Consider the following 22,441-nt stretch of genomic DNA (forward strand, 5'->3'; position numbering starts at 1 on the left):
AAGGACAGAATTGTTGAACATAAATTATCAAGTTTTATAGGAGGAAAGAACTAGTAAAGTAAATTAAAATATGTTCAGTCATTGTAAGCCTGAACCATTAAACATTTTTTATACATGTGTAACTTTATCCAGAGGCAAGCCAGTCAAGGATGTGGTTGTGTTTGTTTCTGTGTGTGGTTTAGGAATACATCATCAGCAGTGACCTTAGGTCCAATATCTTGAAAATGCCATGCAGGAAATTGGGTGGCAGCTGTAGATTTAACAATCATACAGCAAATATCAGAAAACATATGACATAATATATTCCCTGAAATTCATGTTGTACAACAAAAAATTTAATGTTGCACTCCTTATTGAAGAAAACAAAGGTACACAGCTTTCAGTGATGTCATTGTTATGACAACACAAACTAAAGTCCGAGGATTTTGGAGAAAGCAATCTAAGTATGTAATATATTTGTTTGTGATATACATATCTTTAAATTGCCATTGAGTTAACCATATGACATGATATGGATATCACATTGTAATACAAGTCAGTACTAGTTCCATACTCTGTCATCATACCTACAAGCTCATTCATAGTGTGTCTTTGCTATTTATTGTTCACATTCATTTAAATTATCAAATTCACATAGCTGTGGTTTCAGTTTCACCCATTTGAACAACAATATAGTCTGATAATATCTGATTGTCAGCCCCACAGCAGTTACATTCACACTCTCATTATTCTTTTCCGAATCTTAGTGTGGAATGTTTGTGCTCATTCCATTTGGCACTGCCAAAATTCATGTTCATGGAGACAACAGCATTCATTACACACACAATTATATGATTTACACACACCATCTGTGTCAATGATTTTAAGCTTGCATTACGTTGTTTCTTTTCGCGTACTGCTGTTTATGGTGGCTTCAAGTTCATAAACGTTCTGATCTGTCAGTGTTGCATATGTATGTATTGTCAATCTGTGAGTACAGCTCAAACTGCATCATCAGAATACAAGATATTCGAGACCAAAGCTCCCAAATCACATGTGAAAATCAGGCTACATGAATGGCTATCTACTTATAATGCAAAGTCTCATCATAGTAACAACTAACCTAAACTGAACTAGGAAATAGCACCTTTGCTTCATCAGAATTATACCTCTTTCACAACTTTACCTAGCAATACCATGAAAGGAACATTGTACCTGCTTAGCTCAGCCACTCACGTGGCCCATTTACATACCAGTACTTGTTCCCAGTCTGTTGTATAAAAATCATGCACTTAGGCTCAAAAATTTTTGCCACCGCATCGTGTGTCTCAAACTGGTTAAAACATCAATATCACAGGCAAGAAATCTAATTATACACTACCTAAACACAAGGTAATGTGCATAAATTGCAGTGTTCAAAACTCAGCCAATTGCTTTCTCATATATAGGTTTCTGCTGAGCATTATTTCTGGTTTATCAATTTTTTTAAACATGATCAACATAAAGAAAGAAACTGGGTCCTAAAATCCTAGCACTTACTGTATCAGCAGAAAGTGACTTCTATGCATTCAATGCAAGTCATACTTTGTTATCAAGGAGATTCTTAAAATTGCAGCATGCAGGAAAATAAATATATGTGTACATGTGTTAGTAGTTCTACTAATGTTCTGTAGTTCATGAGAATTGCTTGCTGACCACCAAAATTAACATCATGTCCACAAAATAGACTTACTTAGAGCTACACCAATATGCACACTTTCACATACCACAATTACCTTAATTGGAAAAGTTCTTTGTGATTATTGTATACTTTTGTGTTGGGTCACAACATAAATATATGCTGTATCAACAAAAACAATCAGTTTTTGAAAACATCATGAATTGGATAGATAAAAAAAATCTACTCACCATGTGGTGGCGGGAGTACAAATGTATATAAAATATTACATCTGCAGATATCCTATCTTCCACCTTTAAGCTCTCAGGTTTTCAGATCTCGCCCGGTACAGTCCCCAACAATCAGTCTTTCCTTCTCATCACATCCGGTAAGTCTCCCCTGACCCGAGGTCCTGGGTGATTTTTCCAAACTCTATCCCTTTTCCTAAATCTCACCAGGCCTTTTCCTAAATCTCACCAGTTGTTTTCCTTCACTCCTCTCCCTTCCCCCAATCCTTCTGCCAGAAGGAGGAGCCACTGGCTTCAAAAGCTTGCATACGTAATAGCTGTTATATATGTGTTCTGCTGCTGCTTGGTGAGTAGATTTTTTATCTATCCAACAACATCATAAATATATGCTATTACTTATATACTGCAAAGCAATTGCTTTGAGTATTTACATTCACAGTCTATAACGTACACATTACAACTTTCAGAGTTCAAGTTGTTGTTAGTGCTTCATAGCAACATAACAATGTCTTTATTTATACATAATTGACTACAACTATGCTAAAAAAATAATCATTTAAAATCTTCACCCAGTATATGTAGTATGAGGTATGAATATTTATTTGATGTGGAAATACATCAAGCTGATATTCATAAGAATGAATTGTCCCAGGTTATTCTTCAAGCACATTTGTGTACTTAAGTAGAGGACATTTCAGTTCAGATTGCTGGCTAGCATTTCGATAGTGAGATTCATTAACTTTGTTAATTACTTGGTCAAAAATACGTGGACTAGAACTCAGGCTGCAGTGTGTGGTGACTGTCATCCTCATTACTAATGGTTATCAACTTAATGGCTTGGCAAAATTACCATGAGCAGCATCCATTTGCAATAAATCCATAATCTCATCCTGCCCATCGACTTTAATATGATGTTTTCCTGAGGAGAAGTCAGGCTATTGTAGTGCCCCTCACAATCAGGAAGTTGATTCCTCAAATACAATCAACTATGATGTTATCTGTTACTAGAAATGTGCTTTGAATAGCTACATTTCCTAGCCTTATAAACAAATGGGCTTTTCTCTTTACGTTTTTTGACCTGGTACCAGTTGTCCCAGGATTTGCAATTCGTAGCTGACAAAGTAGGTACTTTGATAGATTCACATACTCACTCATACAAATTAGTAGACAGCACATTCATGGCTGCAGTGGTATCCAAGGCAATCTCAGTAGGGCTAGCTCCTACATGTTCTTGTATAGCCAATAGTGATACTTGCTTTCACAGGATGACTAGTACAATCATTCAGTTCTTGATATAACTTAGCATGTATGTCACTCCTGTCAGCATGTTTACATTATTATCATTGCCCCCACTCCTCCCTTTAACCATCATTCTAGGGATTAATGTGATCTCCCTAGTTTCTTGGTTCAGAAATGGTAGAAAAGTTATAAATCCCTTCCACATCATCTCTGGAGTCCAGCTGTTTCATTTATGCTCCTGCCTGTGATCCTGCCATTGATTTCTGGTAACTGGGCCTGTACTGGTTATCTCGCTGTTGTTGCGACTTCCTTTTGACAGTGTATGGTGATCTTGGACGACTGCTGTTGTAAGGCTAACATGATAAATTTGTCTGCTCTTCTTCACAGAACCCATGATAGCCATTGCCAAGATTGTCACTGATCCATTACTAGTACCTTATTAAATGTTTGTTGAAAATGTCAGCTTGTTCCTGTTGTGATGTACATTACATGGTCCAGCTTTCTTATCTATTTATATAATGTCATTTGAACCCAGCACTGACATTAACTCATCCAAGTTGATCACCAGGACATTAACCAATTTTTCTCTTAATTTGATGGGCAACTTAGCCTTGAGTACTTGTACAACGTCCCTGTTTGAGAGTGGTTCATCTCAATACTTGATATTATTAATATACTTTTCAAACATACTTTCTGAGATTGCCTTTTTTTAAATCAATGGTTCTGGATTAAATAACTCTTTGCAGAGTCTTTCCTGGATACCTGTAGGCTTGTAATCAGCAAGGATAGCACATTCAGAATCTTTGTAACTGTTGCAACATTTTGCTGCCTTCATGGTCCAAAGAGCAGCATCACCTTGGATGTACTGGCTAAGGAATGTGATCTTTCTCCATTCGTGAGAGAGACCAGGGTTGCCACAAGTTCTGGAAATCAAGAAATTTCAGACATTTCAGGGAAATTCAGAAAAAAATACACTGGAAAATCTCATTTTTGCGTCAATGGATGAAAATGTTTGTTTGGAGACGATAGACATCATCACTGGCTGGGCACAGCTGAGTAGCTGCTGGGTTCCATGTGTCCCCTCCCAATTCCATCCTTCCTACCGTTTCTCCTGTCCCCACCGCTCCATCCAGTTTGCAGTCAGCACTGCCACCACTGCTTGCTGCTAGCCAAGCAGTTGCTGGTGAGAGTGACGGGGAGGTGTGGGGAGTGGTTTGTTTGTATCTCAGAGTATTCACACAAGTTATCCGTTGCACGGATTTATCATTGCGGTCTCAATTCAACAACTCACTGTTGGTGGCTCATGACAGTGGGCATGAATAGCTGACCACACAGAATTGGATTTCCACAACAGGCAGGGCTTTGTGATCAAAATGTGCTCAAACCTCCTCCTTACACTATGTGATCAAAAGTATCCTGACATCTGGCTGAAAATGACTTAAAGTTTGTGGTGCCCTCCATTGGTAATGCTGGAATTCAATATGGTGTTGGCCCACCCTTAGCCTTGATGACAGCTTCCACTTTCACAGGCATATTTTCAATCAGGTGCTGGGAGGTTTCTTGGGAATGGCAGTCCATTCTTCAAGGAGTGCTGCACTGAGGAGAGGTATCGATGTCGGTCAGTGAGCCCTGGCATGAAGTTGGCATTCCAAAACATTCCCAAAGGTGACTGTAGGATTCAGTTCAAGACTCTGTGCAGGCCAGTCCATTACAGGGATGTTATTGACGTGCAACCACTCCACCACAGACTGTGCATTATGAACAGGTGCTTCATCATGTTGAAAGATGCAGTCGCCTTCCCTGAATTGCTCTTCAACAGAGGAAAGCAAGAAGGTGCTTAAAACATCAGTTTAGGCCTGTGCTGTGTTAGTGCCACACAAAACAACAAGGGGTGAAAGCCCCCTTCGTGAAGAACACGACCACACCACAACACCACTTTTGACTGTTGACACTATACATCCTGGCAGATGATGTTCACTGGGCATTCGCCATACCCACACCCTGCTGTTGGATCGCCACATTGTGTACCGTGATTCGTCACTCCACACAACGATTTTCACTGTTCAGTCATCGAATGTTTATGTTTCTTACACCAAGCAAGGTGTCTTTTGGCATTTACTGACATGATGTGTGGATTACGAGTAGCCGCTCAACCATGAAATCCAAGTTTTCTCACCTCCTGCCTAACTGTCATAGTACTTGCAGTGGATCCTGAAGCAGTTTGGAATTCCTGTGTGATGGTCTGGATAGATGTCTGCCTATTACACATTACGTCCCTCTTCAACTGTCAGCGGCCTCTGTGGGTCAACAGACGTGGTTGGCTTGTATGCTTTTGTGATGTATGTATCCCTTCATGTTCCCACTTCACTATCGCATCAGAAAAAGTGGTTGTTTAGGGGTGTGGAAATCTCGCATACAGACGTATGACACAAGTGACTCCCAATCACCTGACCACATTCCAAGTCCGTGAATTCCACAGAGCACCCCATTCTGCTCCCTCATGATGTCTAATGACTACTGAGGTTGCTGATATGGAGTACCTGGCAATAGGTAACAGCACAAAGCACCTAATTTTCGAAACGTATGTTTTTGGTGATGTCCAGATACTTTTGATCACATAGTGTAGCATTTCTAGATACACAAGCTTTAATGATCCTGCTGAGATAAATAGCAGTCTAAGAGTTAACAAGACTAGAATCTCAAATGCTTTGCAGACATTCTCTTCACAGAGTTGTTCGAGTACTAAGGGCTATCACAAAGTTGAGAAAGAATTTGTAAAACTTCATGCTAAGCAAGAATTTTTGGATGTCTGCACAAACTTCAAGATAAGTGAGTTGAGACACATTCACTTGGAAAGACTTACTGGATGGTGATACCACCTGTCAGCATTTATATAGCTTTCTTTAAAAGCTTCTCATTCTGAGCCATGGTCAAGCCTTTGTAGAGCAAGGTTTTTGCATTAATGATGACGAGTGTATGATAGTCAACCAAATCACTGGTAGCCACACGTGAAGTATATGATGACCTGGAATTGGCTGCTGGTGTCTTCAAGATTGATGTTAGCAAGAGAATGATTTTGGACTATCACATTGCTTGAGATCAGTGTGACAAGGCTTTAAGGCAGAAGCAGTGTGAAGAAAATGAAGAAGCCGAGAGAGCTAGTTGGAAGAGGTCTATCATCCACCAAGTTAATGGACAGAGGGCCAAAAGGTCACAGATTCTAGCTGAGAGGGCCACTGAGCTGAGTGGAATTGATGAAGAATGAGCTTCTTTCACACAAGAGTTTTGGCTTGTTTTCTGTGATTGATTTTAATCGTTTGTTTGACATTCTATTGGTTGACAAAATACTGAGTATTGTTTGGTAGAGAAAATGTCACTTTGCAGGCCCTAGTGCTGCCATTCTTATTTTTGAAACTTCAATGTTATGTTATACAACATATTCCTTTATATTTCTTGTCCGAGGTTATGCATTACCTCGTCTGCAAAGTTCATAAACGCTGAATGGAGAAAAGAACAAAAACTTGCTCTTAATTTAAGGTTTGAGTAAACTAATTAATAATATCAGAAATCCTGTAACTGAAAATAGCTTTTATTTACACCATTTACCTCTTTACTGTACTTTCCTTTCAGATCACAAATTTTGTAAAGGTGATAATAACTTGCTATTCATTCGAAACTAGAGTATATAACACTTTCGGAAATACAGAAGTCCTTACATTTATTGTCAGCTTATCTGTTTACTTACCCTTCAGATCTCAAAATTTGTCAGGGAAAAATGCTAAAACTGTATCAGCAAATCAAGGAATTGTCAGGGAATTTCACTTTGGGAAGCTTGTGGCAACCCTGGGGACAGTACAGAGTGTATCAGTACGACACAATGTATGCTGCATGTATCAAGTAAAAAGTCATGAATTGCCTATGCCATATTAGATATCTTCTAGTAATGCTGACGTTACCTTTAGGGCAGCCCCTATGTTTGTTCAACAGGAATTTGAGCTGAGGGGATTGGAAGTGCTGTGTGTTATTGTAACTCAACATAGACTGGCACATTGTGTCAATTCTATGTGCAAGTAATTTCTTATTGTATACATTTTCTTACATGTCCACAGTTTTCTTTTTAAGTGTTTTTTTTTCTCTTCTGGAATGGCATAACACTGTTCAGCACAATCTGGCACTACAGTTTCTCTTAAACCTTTACATTCCATCTGGACTTGCTGTATATAGGCTTCTTGTTCAGACCGAACTTCAGTCAAGGTGCTAGACAATGTGCCTTCAATTTTATTTTCAGTTTCTACTTTATACGACTTAAGTTGTTCCTTAGCTTCTTCTTCATGTTCATTAAATTGTGTGTCAATTATTGTGACAGCTTGTTTAGCCTTCTCAGAAGTTCATTTAGACAATTTCTTGGGTAGTTGACATCTAAGTGCTTCTAACAGCTCCATTAAAATTCATTCCTGGTCAGTGCAAATATGATGGGAATTTGTAGACAGCATCTGCAACACTTATTTGGCCTTGGGTAATTTCAGCAACTTGATTTGATAATTGGCTAACAGTTTGTGCTACCGCTGTCTGTGCTAGGGTAATTTCAGGAACTTGACCTGATATTGAATCCACACTGATGAAATTTTGCCTACTGCATTAGGACAGTGGTGGTTATTTGAACTGTTGATTCTTCTAGTTGCAGGGTATGCTAAACATTACTTAATTCAGTTGTGTCCACTTTTTCCTGTTAGGCAATCTGTAAATCAGTAATAAATAGATGAAATATTGGTTTTTTGTTCATTAAATTAATTTATTAATCTCTTGAAATTATTCTGATTCTGATTTCCAAGATATACACATGTAATGGCAGCTAATATGAAGAAACATTCTGGCACTGTTTCGCATCCTCGAGTATTCTACAGCCCAAGGCTGCCCTCTTGTCCCTGTGAAACTACTAATAATTAAACTGCTAATGAAAATGATTAATCCTGTTGGCCAAATGTTAAATATTGACAATACTAGAGCAAGCTCATATGCAAGCAAAAGACAGAATAGGAATAAATTGTGCTTTTTTTACCCTCCAAAATTGATTTTCTCTCTCCACTGGCTGTAGTCTTGTCTTACAAACTTTATCATGCCCTGTTTGTTTCCAGTGAATAAGATTTTTTTTCTTTACAGCATATAAGATTTTTGTTCATAAAATAAAGAATAGACAACAATTGTAATTATGAAAAATCATATTTTCTACAGCCATTTTATTTCACCTTGTCTTACTGAAAAAAAGTAACAGGTTAGTGCAGGCTTCTATTTACTGTTCTGTCATGATTGCCATTTCTAATATTGTTAACTCTTTCTATATGATGCCATTGACTGAATAAATAATTAATAGAAAATGTAAAATATTGTCTTTGACACAATAGAAAAGCAAATTAAATCATAACGTCACAGAAGTGAAAGTTATTGAAAGTCAGTTGGTAATGGTTAAGATATATTTAGAAAGTAGAGCATACTGAAAGCAGGCGTGTGATCTACAAACTAAACTGCAACGACAGCAAACATAGCTGTCTGTCTGCATGAGTGCCACCGACAAACTGTGGCCAAGAGAGAGCTAGACCACCCAGCAGCTGAATGTGCTACCCAACACAACTGTTTCACAGGCTGCGCCATCTGAATCCTTTCTACCAACACCAGCTGTTCTGAATTGCGCACATGGGAATTCTCCCTGCAATATATCCTGCATTCCCATAACCTACTTTGCCTCAACCTTCACTAGTCCCTGTCCTTCAGCCACTTGCACCATTCCATGCTCTCGCTGCAGCACTACACAGCCATCTGTTCCAGATACACTCTCACTAGTCTTTTTCCACTTCTCTCCTTTTCAACTCCTTCCCCCCACCCCCACCCACGCCCCCCCCCACCCCCCAAACTTTCTGGCTGGACCCAGCAGCCCTACCCTTTCTCCACCACATCCTTGCATGTTCCCATAAGTGGCACTATGCCCCCCCCCCCTCTACCTTGCTATCTCTTCCCCCTCCCTGCCCCAGCCTCCTCCTTACCCACACACCCACAGATTGCTTCTTCCATCGGAGGCAGTTGCTCACAGTCTGGCTTCTGTGGGCAGACACAGTGATTTTGTATGTGTGTGTATGTGCACGGAGTACTTGCATGAATGTGTGTCTTTTACTTCAGAAGAAAGCCTTTTGGCCAAAAAAAAAGTATAGCCGTCTTTTTGTTGTGGGTTCATATAAGGTAGGCTGCAAGTCAAGCAACAAGTCGTGTTCTTTGTACAAGGGGCTATCCAAAAGAAACCCTCTCATTTCTTTAAACTTATTTGTTCATTTTAAGCACATACCATCAATTTCCTTCAAAGTACTCTCCACTTGTGCTAAAACACTTGTCTTACCGTATTTTCTTTTTTTCAAAAATTTGTTTGAATTTGTCTTTTGTGATGCCTGATATAGCCTCCGTCATTTTTTTTCCACCTCAGCAACATCAGCAGAATGCTTTCCTTTTGTGTGTCTTTTCATTCTGGGGGGGGGGGGGGATAAAAAGCTGGCACAGGTCAAGGATGGGTGAGGAATGGGGTTCATACCATTTGTAGTCAAGAATTATCATACAGACAGGACTGTGTGAGCACTAGCAATGTCTTAATGGAAAAACCAGTTGTCCGACTACCACAAATCAGGCTGCTCCCACCACACACTTCTGCAATCTTTTTACAAACTTCCAATTAGAGAACTTGGTTAATCTCTCATTAAAAAACAGCAAATCAACATTGTTTTTATGTTTGACTTCACTTGACAAGCTTTCTTGAAGTCTTGCACTGGTTTGATTGACACTGTGATTCAGGATCGTAAGCACAGCACCAAGTTTCTTCACCTTTGATAAATTTTTTTAAACAAGTTTGTATCACGTTGAAACTCTTCTTTCAAAGCACAGCATGCTTTCATGTGACCTTGTCTTTGTGCACAGTCTTCCGTCACAATTCGTGCACTAAACTCCATGTCACTCCTGAGAGCTCCACAATTTGTTCAGTAGTCTGTCATTGATTTTCGTTGATGATTGCACGAATGTTTTCAACATTATCAAGTGTTCGGGCCATGGAAGGATGACTAGAACGTTTGTCATCAACTGACATTTCACTATTTCTGAAAAGGGTAAACTGCTCAGACACTTGAGTTTTCCCCATATCGACATCCTTGTAAGCCATTTTTAACATTTCAGAAGTTTCTGTTCCACTTTTTCTGAGCAAAAACCAGAATTTCACCACCACACACTGTTCATGAACATGAGCAACTGCAAAACACAAAGCAATAGTCACTATAAACTCACTTGTTCTGACCTTCTTCAGTGACAGCACTCAGCTTACTGATGAGAATATTTGCTCTATGTCCTCCTAGTGGCCAAATGTGGAACTACAAAAGTTCTGCCTGTCAAAAACTGAGTTCAGTTCTTTTGGGATTTTCTTGTATGTTGAGATAGTGAAAAAAAAAAAAAGAATGTAATATAGCAAAGAAAAAAAAATTTTAGGCCCCAAATTTCATAACGACAAACTAATTCATACCAAAAATGAAACACTCTACAAAACCACAGAAAAACTTTCGGATACAATGAGGAAAAGAAGAATTGAGTTTTATGGGCACATTCTCAGAATGAACCCAAATAGACTTACAAAAAGAATGTTTGACTACTTCAGGAATAAAAAATCCAAACCAAATTGGTTTATCCAAACAGAGAAAGACTTAAGAGAACTACACATCACAGAAAAAATGCTCACAGACAGGACCGCAAAAATGATAAGCAAAGACAGAAAAGAGGGATTCCAGCTCCAAAATAGGAAGAAAAGAACGATTGTCATCTCTGATGAGGAAAGAAAAGCAAGATCAGAAAGAATGAAGCAGTACTGGGCGAAAAGAAAGGCACAGAACACACAGAAGTGATTGATTCAACGTACCCCAAAGTTGGGTGAAACGAAGAAGAAGAAGAAAGAAGCAAAGAAAAAATACAAATTTTGCATTGTATCAATGTTGTTAGATATTAGCTCACTAAAAAGTGATTATGACTATATAAATGGGAAATTTTTTACGTCTCTCATCTCTGTGTTCAAATATTTTCATAGCAGAAAGTCACCAGAAATGTAGGTTTTGTGCAAACTGTCAGTGGCTATTTCCACTTACAATTGAGTATAAACACATGAAATAACTAAGTCAATATTGAACTGGAAATGGATAAAATCATTTTAGGCTATGTAAGAAAAGAAAGTAAGAAGAGTGGAAAAACCTATCAGTGCATCTCTAAGCTAGAGTCAGTTGCAGCAGATAGAGACAAAGTCTAAATATGGAACAAAACACAGGCCAACGAATAGCACTATTTGCTACATAAAGCACACAGAGTTCACTGTTGAATGCCAGTGTAGGTAGACACCAAAATGGCTAGTGCAGGCCTCCTATCGGCTTTTGTGATCAGCTCATATGATACACTTGTGCCAGTCAGCTCATAGCATCACTGTCAGACATCATAATAGTTACAAGACAATGAGAAGAGGGATAGTCTTTTAAATGTAGTTCTGTTGGAAATGCTCACTAGGTAGGAATCACCTGATACTGATAAGTAGTACATTGTCAAAACTTTTATAGCTCATATGGTTAAAACAAGGCTGAAACTAGCAGGTTGACATAAAAAATCTATTATCATGAAAGAGGAAAATAAATTGTGGTGGGATTTCAAAATGATAAAAAGAATGTTGTTGTTTCAGGAATTTAATTAGTAGGATAATCTGAAATCATTAAATAATGTATTTCTATTGTGCCCCCCCCCCCTCCTGCCCCAGTATATTGCAGAATGAGCTGCACATGCAAATAGAAATAATAGAAATTTAATTGTCTATGCCAAATACACGTTGCCCAGAGCCTCGCTGTAATATCTTGTGATTATTTGCTGAATTAAATTGAAGTACATGTTTTTATTTATTTCGATTGCTTGAATGTTTAATATTATAAGAGAAAATCATAATGTGTAAGACATTATAAATAATAAAACACTATACCTGCAACCTACATTAATATGATGCTGTACTATAGTTCTCACAATTTAGTATTTACATAAATGTTCCTTTATATTCACTATGAGTGCAGAAGAAGAAGCAAAACGTTTTTGTATTGTTGGTGGAATACATAAATATCTGTATCATTTTCTTGTTTCAGATGATGTACATGGCATTTATAAAAAACTCAAAATTTGTCTCACCAAACACATTGCCTGCAGTTAATTTCATGAGACGATCACTCACCGAGCTGTATAATTTAGATGAAAACATTTCATACTACCACGTTTTCCTCTACATTCGTCAGCTTGCTATTCACCTTAGAAATGCTATTACTATTCAGAAAAAGGTAAATATACTCATTTCTAACTATTGAATGTTCAGAGAAAAGTTACTTGGATCTTTTTATCATATTAGCATTGGGCTCTGTCAGAACTAAATACAATTAAGAAAAATACTTTATAATTGTAAATGGTACTTGTTATCTGTTAAAGGACAAATTTAGGAAATGTGGCCTTTAATTTCATCTGGCCATTTTATGAAATATATGTTTTTTCTTTAGTCTGAAATCAGAATAGTTGACTAATTCAGTACAATAATATACACAGAAGAATGTGAAAAATTGATGCATTTTGCTTAGATTGACTCACGTTGGTCATAGTACTGCTGTCAGAAATAATTTCCGTACTGTCAGCATGTGTAAGTCATTTGCACAATGTAAAAATTAATATGCCTCATAATTATCGTTGCAGTAAGGTGCAGTTGAGATCATTTGCTGTATAATTTTCAGATAACTTGGCTCCAATTGTTTCCAGAAACAATATACCTATTCAGAATTATTAAACTGTGTGTGACTGGTGAATTATGCTTGTTCAGTGAGCTCAAAACGATTTGATTTTAGTTGACTGAACTCTCTCTCTCTCTCTGTCTCTCTCTCTCTCTCTCTATCTCTCTCTGGGTTGTTAACTGCAGATCTAATGAATGCTGAGGACGATTGATTGTAAACTGAATGTTTGTAAGAAGATAAAATTATTTACCAGGGTGAAACATAAATCTAGATAGCTGTTTTTTTTATAGACAGTGCTTTCCTGATCAGTCCATCTCAAAGTATTAGCTGCTACAGGTTTTGATACTTACTAAAAGTTGCTGTCATGTAGTGTTCCATGAACTGTGAATGGAACATTCTGCCTCCTTTTTGGTAATAAGCAAATGAACCTGATAATTTTTTAATTCCTCCATCTCTGAATGTACTGTCATTTATTTCAGTTATCTTATGTTGCATTGACACATTTTTATTTATTTATTTATTTAACCTGGCAAGATTAGGGCCATCAGGCCCTCTCTTACATCTAACCGGGCATTCTACTTATTTTACATTCATATGTTTTAGTAGGCATGTTAAACTACATCTAGTACAAAAAGTGAAATAAACAATTAGAAAGGTACACCTGGAAAAATACATACATATAGAGTTTATATTCGTAGATCATAAGTACTGTTATAATTAGACATTATTGAAGATACAGATTTTAGATAGGAGTGCTAGCAGCAGGGAGTATGAGGGAGACTCATGGTGAAGGGAGGAGAAGAATAGAGAGACCCGATGAAACATAATTAAGGAAATATAAAGGAAAAGAAGATTGTGTGGCTAATAGAGATAGATGAAGAAGAAGGCATCTCAGGAGCAAGATAGGAGACGCTAGCTTTGCTATTTGACAGATGAGAGGACTGGCCTTGTACATTAATTTTGTGGAGAATGTTATGAGGATGATAGTAGGAAATGCTTAAACTTCTTCTTAAAAGCAGCAGGAGATTGAATTTTGCGCAAGGTAAGGGGCAGTTTGTTCCAGAGGCGGACAGCGGCAACTGAGAAGGAGTTTGCAAAAGTTTTTGTTTTGTGAGTGGGCGCAGTTAAGATACCAAATTTTGGTTACATTCAGGTCTTTATTTTTGATGTAATGGACACATGCTGTTGAATCACATTAGCAAAAATTTGGGAACATCTTAAAACAGTTCAAGTGTATTTTCCTTTATTATAGTTGAGCATAGTGATGAGAGAGATTATGCAGATGAGTTGCAATGAGGTTGCAGGTGCATAATTGTGGGAAATTTCTTTATAATTTGAAGAAGCAATTCTATTTACGTAGCTTTCAACCAGTGCTATGACTATGACTGACTCACTCACGTACTTTGCTCATAATCTTACCAGATACAACAATTGCTCAGGAACACACCATAATAAATTACCATTCCTTTCACGTCTTGCTATAATTGCTACTTTCAACAACTAACCTTCTTTTGTGTTACGACAGGTTTCTTACATTTTCTGCTTTAGTGGCTTATTTAGTGTTCAAAAGGTAGCAGTTGTTAGAATGGCATCCTCATTGGTATATATTCAGTTATATTTGTATTGCTGGTGAATGTTCTAGAAGTTAAAACATTGTATATCTCTTGATTGTTTCTGTGTTGACTGTTTTGTATAGTTGAACAAACTTGGAAACTGTTTGTCACATTAACTTTTTATCTTATTTTCTTCAAGCTAATTGGAAAGGGTTGTAAAAGATTCCAGTTTCACTCAGATTTTCTGTGCATATTCCTTAAGCCTGTACAAAAGGGAAACCAGCTACTGAATAGCTTTTGTATTTTGTCAGTCTCCAGTCCATTGGATGTACCCTATATCTTTGCAAACTAGATTTATTATGGTGTTATACAGATCATTGAAAATATCCCAGTAATTTAGCAACAGAGCCATACAAATCTCAAACATTTGGATCCTTGCCAATATGCTTTTTCTTTAGCTCTCATTGTGTTTATCTATTCATCTGAGCCGTCGAAAACATTGCATTGTGTAACATTAAGCAGAGGAAATTTTACGGCTTGTTCGTGCAGTTATAACAATCTGTTGATTATAATAACAGCAAAAGAGTAGTTCATGAAATGAAAATTCAGTCTTGTTGAAAGATGCAAATGGTTTGAAAATGTTTATGTTCAGAAAACTAGAAGCCTGTAACATTGTAGAAATGGTGAAATTTTTACCATTTGTGCATGTATATTAAGTGAAAATATATAGTTTTATTCAAGTATAAACAATTTTCAGGAAAACAGACAGGCAGTCTGTAATTGGCAATTCATGCAGTCAATTCATCTGTGGACTGACCTCTTGGGTGCATCGGTCAACAAACCACAGCTGCAACAACTTGTATATCCGTTAGTACAGGTAAGATTTTGTTTGTATAACAGTGTTTACATATGACAATAGCAAGAGAAATGATTAAAAACTGTAAACAAGACAAATGGGCCCGAGAAATAGTGATGCTACTATTGACATGTAATGCAGGTTTCCATTCTTCTATAGGTGACTGATATTTCTCCTGTGCTCTAAATTGAAAAGTAGGCACAGCAGTGGGGAAAACTGGCAACCATCAGAACAAGAAGAGGAAAACAATTGCTTTTGGCAGTTGTGTTTGGAAGATATTGTTATGAATAATACAAACTCTGTGTCACATTGTGTGTGCTTGAGCAACAGTTAAACTCTGTCCTGCATGGGAATGCTCCTAAAATGCTATTCAAACAGCAACACCAACTACATCAATGCATAAAGTTTTAGTCAAGGAACCATCAGAATGTTGAGTCACACTGATTAGATTGAAAATCCACTTCATTTGTGAATTATATATCTTTTATTGCATGATTACTTTTGAAGACCTGAAGCTCCATTGTCAGGTGCCACACACCGCAACAAGAAGAGGGGTAGGACATGGGACAATGTGTTGTTAACTTTACAAGAAAAACAAGTAAATCCTCAGGTAATGGCTACTACTCACATGGTTTGTTAAGTCATGGGTGTGGGACGGGCAGCCCAATTACGAAATATGCACTCTCACTTACGAGACATTTGGAACTGCAACAGGAGAAGCAACAGAAATTGCCACGCTAAAGAGAGGACATGCCTCAGATCAAAAGTAAAAATATAAACATGTGCAGTTTTGTACATGAGCAGTGAGAGTAGGCCTACCTCACCAGCACACAAAGAAGTAAATGGCAAGGTCTGTTGTCTTACCACCTGTGTGTGGTGGAGCACGCAACTGGCAAATGAACTAATGATGTTGGGGACAGAAAGTAAAACTGGACCATTTGCTTCATATAGATAAGACTCAGACAAGGATGAAACAGAACCATAGTATAATGCAAAACATATAATTGTAATACACCCAAAAAAAGAAGGAAAGAAAAAAATCTTTCGTACTAGAATGAAACCCAATATTTAGGCAACAAAAATTGGGTAAAGCATACAAAAAATTTTAGACTAATATGAAGAAATGCCATATTTAGGCAATAAAATAGGGTGAGAGAGAGCAGTGAGATCATACACCTGCCTCTAGTGCTCATAAAGACAATAAAATGTAGCAAAGATACACTAATGACCAAGAGTGCCAAAAACAGAAGCCAGCTCTGTGCTAAAAAGCATGTGATGTGTGTCCCCATGCCGGCCGAAGTGGCCGTGCGGTTCTAGGCGCTGCCGTCTGGAACCGCGAGACCGCTACAGTCGCAGGTTCGAATCCTGCCTCGGGCATGGATGTGTTTGATGTCCTTAGGTTAGTTAGGTTTAACTAGTTCTAAGTTCTAGGGGACTGATGACCTCAGAAGTTGAGTCCCATAGTGCTCAGAGCCATTTTGTGTGCCCATGGGTTGTAGAACATGGTGTGAGCTAAAAGGTATGAAGTCAAAAGTCAACTATTAGCACAGAGCTGGTGTCTGTTTTTGCTACTCTAAAGTGTTAATGTATCTTTGTCACAATTTATTGTCCATAAGGTGGGTCCACACTGAGCGCGCCATGCCGCGCTGCGCAAAACGGCTCTGCGCACTCAGTGTGGATGGCAAACTGCACTGCGCAGTGTCGTGCTGCGCCGTGCCGCGCAGCTTTCCGGCTGTTGTCGGTACATCAAAGGAAGTGGTGCGTTTGCACGCGCTCAGTTTAGACGGGGCTACAGCTGGCGGCACTCACAATCTTGGCTCGCTCCATCTTCAGACCATGCGCGTGCTCCAACTGGAACACAGTGCGCGCCTCGGAGCAGCGCGGCGGGGTGAGGACGGCGCACTCCTCTCTGTTACAGCTGTGCGCGGTGTGCAGCTGCGCGGCGCAGCACGGCGTGGCGTGGCGTGCTCAGTGTGGACCCGCCTATAGGAGCAGTACTCCCTTTAGCGTGGCAATTTCTGTTGTTTCTCCTGTTGCAGTTCCAAATGTCTCCTAAGTGCAAGTGCATCTTTTGTAATTGGGCCTTCCATCCCACACCCATGACTTAATAAGCCATGTGAGTAGTAGCCATTACCCGAATATTTACTTGTTTTTCTTGTAAAGTTAACAACACATTGTACCATGTCCTACCCTCTTCTCGTTGTGGTGTGTGACACCCAACAATGGAGCTTCAGGCCTCCAAAAGTAATCATGCAGTTAAAGATATATCATTCACAAATGAAGTGGATTTTCAATCTAATCAGTGTGACCCAAAGTTCTGATTGTTCCTTGAATAAAATTTTATGCGTTAATGTAGCTGGTGTTGCTGTTTGAATAGCATTTTAGGAGCATTCCCATGCAGGATAGTGTTTAACTGTTACACAAGTGCACACAGTATGACACAGATGGGGTTGCATTATATGATCTAACCACTCCCTCAACATATTTTATTGCCTAAATAGGGCTTTTTTTTGATTTTAGTATAAAGTTTTTATATGGAGTACCCAATTTTTGTTGACTAGATACTGGGTTTCATTGTATTATGAAAGGGTTTTTTTGATGTGTATTACTGTAACATTTATCAAACAGTGGAAAATCCAGGATGGAATGTAACAGTATTATGAAAAGGAAAGTCGCTACTCATTATATAGCGGTGATGCTGAGTCGCAGATAGGCACAACAAAAAGACTGTCACAAATAAAGCTTTCGGCCTGTAAGGCTTACATCAAAAACACACACACAAATGCAACTCCCACACACGACTGCAGTCTCAAGCAACTGAAACCACACTGCCTGAAACTGCAGTTGTGTGTGCAAGTTGCGTTTGTGTGTGTGTGTGTGTGTGTGTGTGTGTGTGTGTCATCTATTGTTGACAAGGACTTTAATGGCCGAAAGCTTTTTTTGTGACAGTCTTTTTGTTCTGCCTATCTGAGACTCAGCATTTTCGCTATATGGTGAGTAGCGAGTTTCCTTTTCATGATATTGTTACTGTAACTTTTTTGTGTTACACCATGGTCCTGTTTCATCCTTATTGTTGAAGGCCTTATATTTGTGTAAGTGGACAGTCCATTTAGTACTGCAGTTTTATAATCCCCACCCACAGTAGTTCATATGCCAGTTCCCAGCATTCTTGTGCCCAACTGGTAAACCAGCAGGCTGTTCATGCAGGCACTACTCTCACTGTTATGGTGCCTAAGTGCGAATGTTTATGTTCTTGCTTTTGATCTAAGACATGTCCCTCCTTCTAGCATTTTGACTTGTGTTGTTTCCCTGTTGCATAGATGTGTGACAGATCTTTTTTTTTTTTTGAGTAAATAGTCCACCCATCCCACACCCATGACTTGGAGAAATCACATTAATAGTAACCTTTAACTGAGTCTGTACTGTTTTTCTTGTGACATTCTTACTGGATGATGGAACTTTGTGTCTGAAACTGTTCATGATTTTCAACCTAATCAATACTTCTCAATGTTTCTGACTAACAGTAAGCCTGTTGAGCAGTGATTCAGTACTTGGAACAAATGGTTGTTGTATATTATGAGTGCACCAAGAATTTTTCTCATAGTGTAAGTCATGTGCTTGTGCATAGCTGTTCATCTGATTACTTTTTTTGCACTTTTTATTATGATTTATTCAATTCATGTCCATGTAAGTAATTCCAACTTTTTGTTATTCAACTCTATATTTTATTTTTTCGGTGTAAGTATGATAAGTATTTATGTAATGATTGGGTTTGTAGTAGCCTAAAATAATCTCACTATTTTTGGTTATTAAAGTAATGAAAAAATTAGCTAAATGGAGGAACTTATCATTTTTAAAAACAACAAATAAATGATTAAAAACTATGATTTAATATATCTAATTCCATAGAATATAATGTAATACATTGGTAAAGTGTATTAGGAAATTTCATTTGCTCATAAATCAGAATTCTTACTTACTTACTTACTTATCCGTGGCTTGGGCCTTAGTGACCATATGCCTGCTCCACACTCCTCCTCCATCATCCCGGTTGCGAGCCTCCTGCCACCACTCGCCCGCTCCTAGTCCAATATCCTCGGTGTCCTTGTCAATATTGTCCTTCCCTCTTGTCCACGGTCGTTCCCGGTACCTCCTTCCAGCTGCAGCTCCCAGAAACAAATTATGGGGTAGCCTCTCTTCATTCATCCTTGCTACATGTCCAGCCCCGGTCAACCTTCTTCTTCTTATTCTTTTTATAATGTCAGACTGTGCGTAAAGCTCTTTTAATTCTTGTTTTTTTTTTTTTTTTCAAATTTTCCATTCTCCTGTTTGTGAATCTATCACAGGACCATATATCCTTTGGAAGATTTTTCGGTCGAAAATAAGTAGTTTCCCTTCATCTGTTCTCCTAAAGGTGGGGCTTTCACAACCGTACATAATGACCGGCATAATCATACTTTGGTACAGCCTGATCTTAAAACTTCTTGACGGGGATCTTTTCTTCAGCACATCCTGAAGTCTAAAGTACGCTCTGTTGCCTCCGACAATTCTTGCATTTACTTCAATTTCACAGTGGTTCTGATTACTGCAGAGACTACCAAGGTATTTGAAAGTATTTGACCTTTTGAATTGGAGACTGTCCACTGTGAGCAGGTGCCCATCTCTCACTGACTTGCTCAGGACCATGTATTTTGTCTTATCTTCACTGACTTGCAGGCCTGCTCTACTGGCAATCTAGCAGTATGAGCCTGCCATTCTTCTGAGCTCTTCTCTACTACCGCTGATTAGGATTATACAGGCATTTGTGTATGCCAGTCGAGTCATTGACATGTTGTCTAGGGGTATTCCAATGGGGTCAGTTTTCATAAATTCCCAGTCTATTTTTTTCTAGCACAAGGTTGAGTAATATAGTGGAGAGGGCGTCTCCCTGTCTGAGGCCGGTTTGAACTTCAAACTGTTCTGGTAGATTGGTACTTGTCTGTACTTTACGGAGTGTTTGTTCTACACATTGCCACAAAGTGGATTATTTTAGATGGAAACTGAAATTCCTTTAGCACTCTGATTATAGTACCCCTGTGTACGCTGTCATAGGCTTTTTTGAAGTCTATGAAGAGCATGTGCAGGTCTGTATTATATTCCCAGCATTTATCTGTTGTTTGACGTAAGGTAAATAGGTGGTCCACTGTTCATCTGTTGCGTCTAAACCCACATTGGTAGTCTCCTACAACTTCTTCAGCAAGTGGTAGTATCCTATTTAGGAGGCATCAGAATTCAAAGGCATTAATTAAGTTTTCAGTTATTTGCTTTATTTTTGCAAGCCACAATACAGTCATGAATAAAACAGTAAACCAGAAAGTGTAGAATAAATTTCTTTTATATCCCTCTATTATCACAAAACATTTTGGATCTTAAACTAATGGTTTCAATCAACCAAATTTGGTGTTGTATTTTGCCAAATTTGTTTTTTTTTCCTTTTTATTTTTCCCCAAATCTGTGTATTCTTGACAAATTTGTGTGGTTTTCTTGTTTGGTTTTTTCCCCAATTTTGGTGTGTCTTCCAATTTTGACATCAGTTGTTGTTTTATTTTTTAATTTATTGCTACACAAATTGGTGTTGCTTTTTTTTGCTAATTCTGTGTTGTTCCCCAATTCCCCTCCCCACCCCCCACCCCCACCCTTCCCGTTCCCAAATTCAGTGTTGACTTTTTTCCAAATTCAGTGTTGTTTGTTGCCAAATAGCGTGTCAAATTTTGCAAAATTTGGTGTTTTTTCCAAATTTGATATTTTTTGACAAATTAGATGTTTCTTATCAAGTAAGTTTTTTCCTTAAATAAGTTTTTTCTTCAGTTGGTTGTCTCTCTGCCAAATTAGGTGTTGTTTATGCCATTTCAGAGTTTTTTTTCATGTTTTAATGTTATCTTTGCCAAACTCTTTTGCCAAATTTGTTGTTCTTTTTTGCCAATTTCAGTGCCATGTTCCTCATCACATCAAAGTTTGTTGCACAGAAAATGCTCCATCATTTAATATTACACAGCCTAGAGGAGATTAGAAGTCAAAATGCAATTTTAACTTTCAATGACTATCAGTTACAAATCTACTCACCAAGCGGCAGCAAAACACACACACACACACACACACACACACTCACACACACACACAAATACTGTTGTGATTGGCAAGTTTACAGAGCCAGTGGCTCCTTCTTCAGGCAGAATGGCTGAAGGGGAAGGAAGAAGGGTGAAGTAAAAGGACTGGAGAGGTCTACGAAAAGGGGTCGATTTTGGGAAAGTCACCCAGAACTGCGGGCCAGGGGAGACTTAACCATATGGTAAGCTTGCTAATCACAACAGTCTCTGTGTGTGTGTGTGTGTGTGTGTGTGTGTGTGTGTGTGTTTTCTGCCACCACTTGGTGAGTAGATTTTTTTGTCTATCCAATTAAATAATTTTATCAATAATTGATTGTTTTTATAGTTACAAATATTAGTAACATGCCATTCACAGATTTATAACATTTTTATGTGGCAAAATTACAAATTTCGTGAGGTCTTGTACAAATTGCTAATTTTGTATTATTTTACTAAAAACAGCTAATTTTGCATTCTTTTGTTTGCATTATCGTTTTCTCAAAATTTTCCTGTCTCTAGTGAAGACCATCTTCAGGAAAATGTGGGAGAAATAAATACAACTAGTGGACAGCTTACATATTTAAAACAATAAAATCTGCCATAATGAAAAATATTACTTTCATACATGTGGAAAACATGCACTTAAAATATGATGATTTTGAACACTGTGGTAGTGATTGTATGTTTCTTAACAACGAACTTAAATCTGTTTACATATTCAGTACCTGTTTTGGTGTTAAAAACAGTTCTGAGCTTGCAAATGCAATCAAGGATACACACATACCAAATAATGCACCTCTAGCACCCCTGGTTGTACAAAACCTCTACAGTAATGTCTGCGTAAAAGAAACTATTGAAATTAAGATGATGTGACTTACCAAACGAAAGCGCTGGCAGGTCGATAGAAACACAAACATACACACAAAATTCTAGCTTTCGCAACCAACGGTTGCTTCGTCAGGAAAGAGGGAA

At 38.2% G+C, this 22,441-nt stretch overlaps 1 protein-coding gene across 2 annotated transcripts in view; it reads left to right on the top strand.

Moving 5' to 3' along the window:
- Positions 1–22,441, top strand: part of LOC126194494 (nucleolar complex protein 2 homolog) — a 125,526-nt gene that overhangs the window by 54,351 nt on the left and 48,734 nt on the right. For both annotated transcript variants that reach the window (XM_049932770.1, XM_049932771.1), the window contains exons 7-8: positions 12,309–12,497; positions 15,246–15,365. In XM_049932770.1, the coding sequence (XP_049788727.1) occupies positions 12,309–12,497; positions 15,246–15,365 (309 nt within the window). The remainder of the gene's footprint in view (positions 1–12,308; positions 12,498–15,245; positions 15,366–22,441) is intronic.

The sequence above is a fragment of the Schistocerca nitens genome, chromosome 1, assembly GCF_023898315.1.
Source record: "Schistocerca nitens isolate TAMUIC-IGC-003100 chromosome 1, iqSchNite1.1, whole genome shotgun sequence".
NCBI classification, from domain to species: Eukaryota; Metazoa; Arthropoda; class Insecta; order Orthoptera; family Acrididae; genus Schistocerca; species Schistocerca nitens.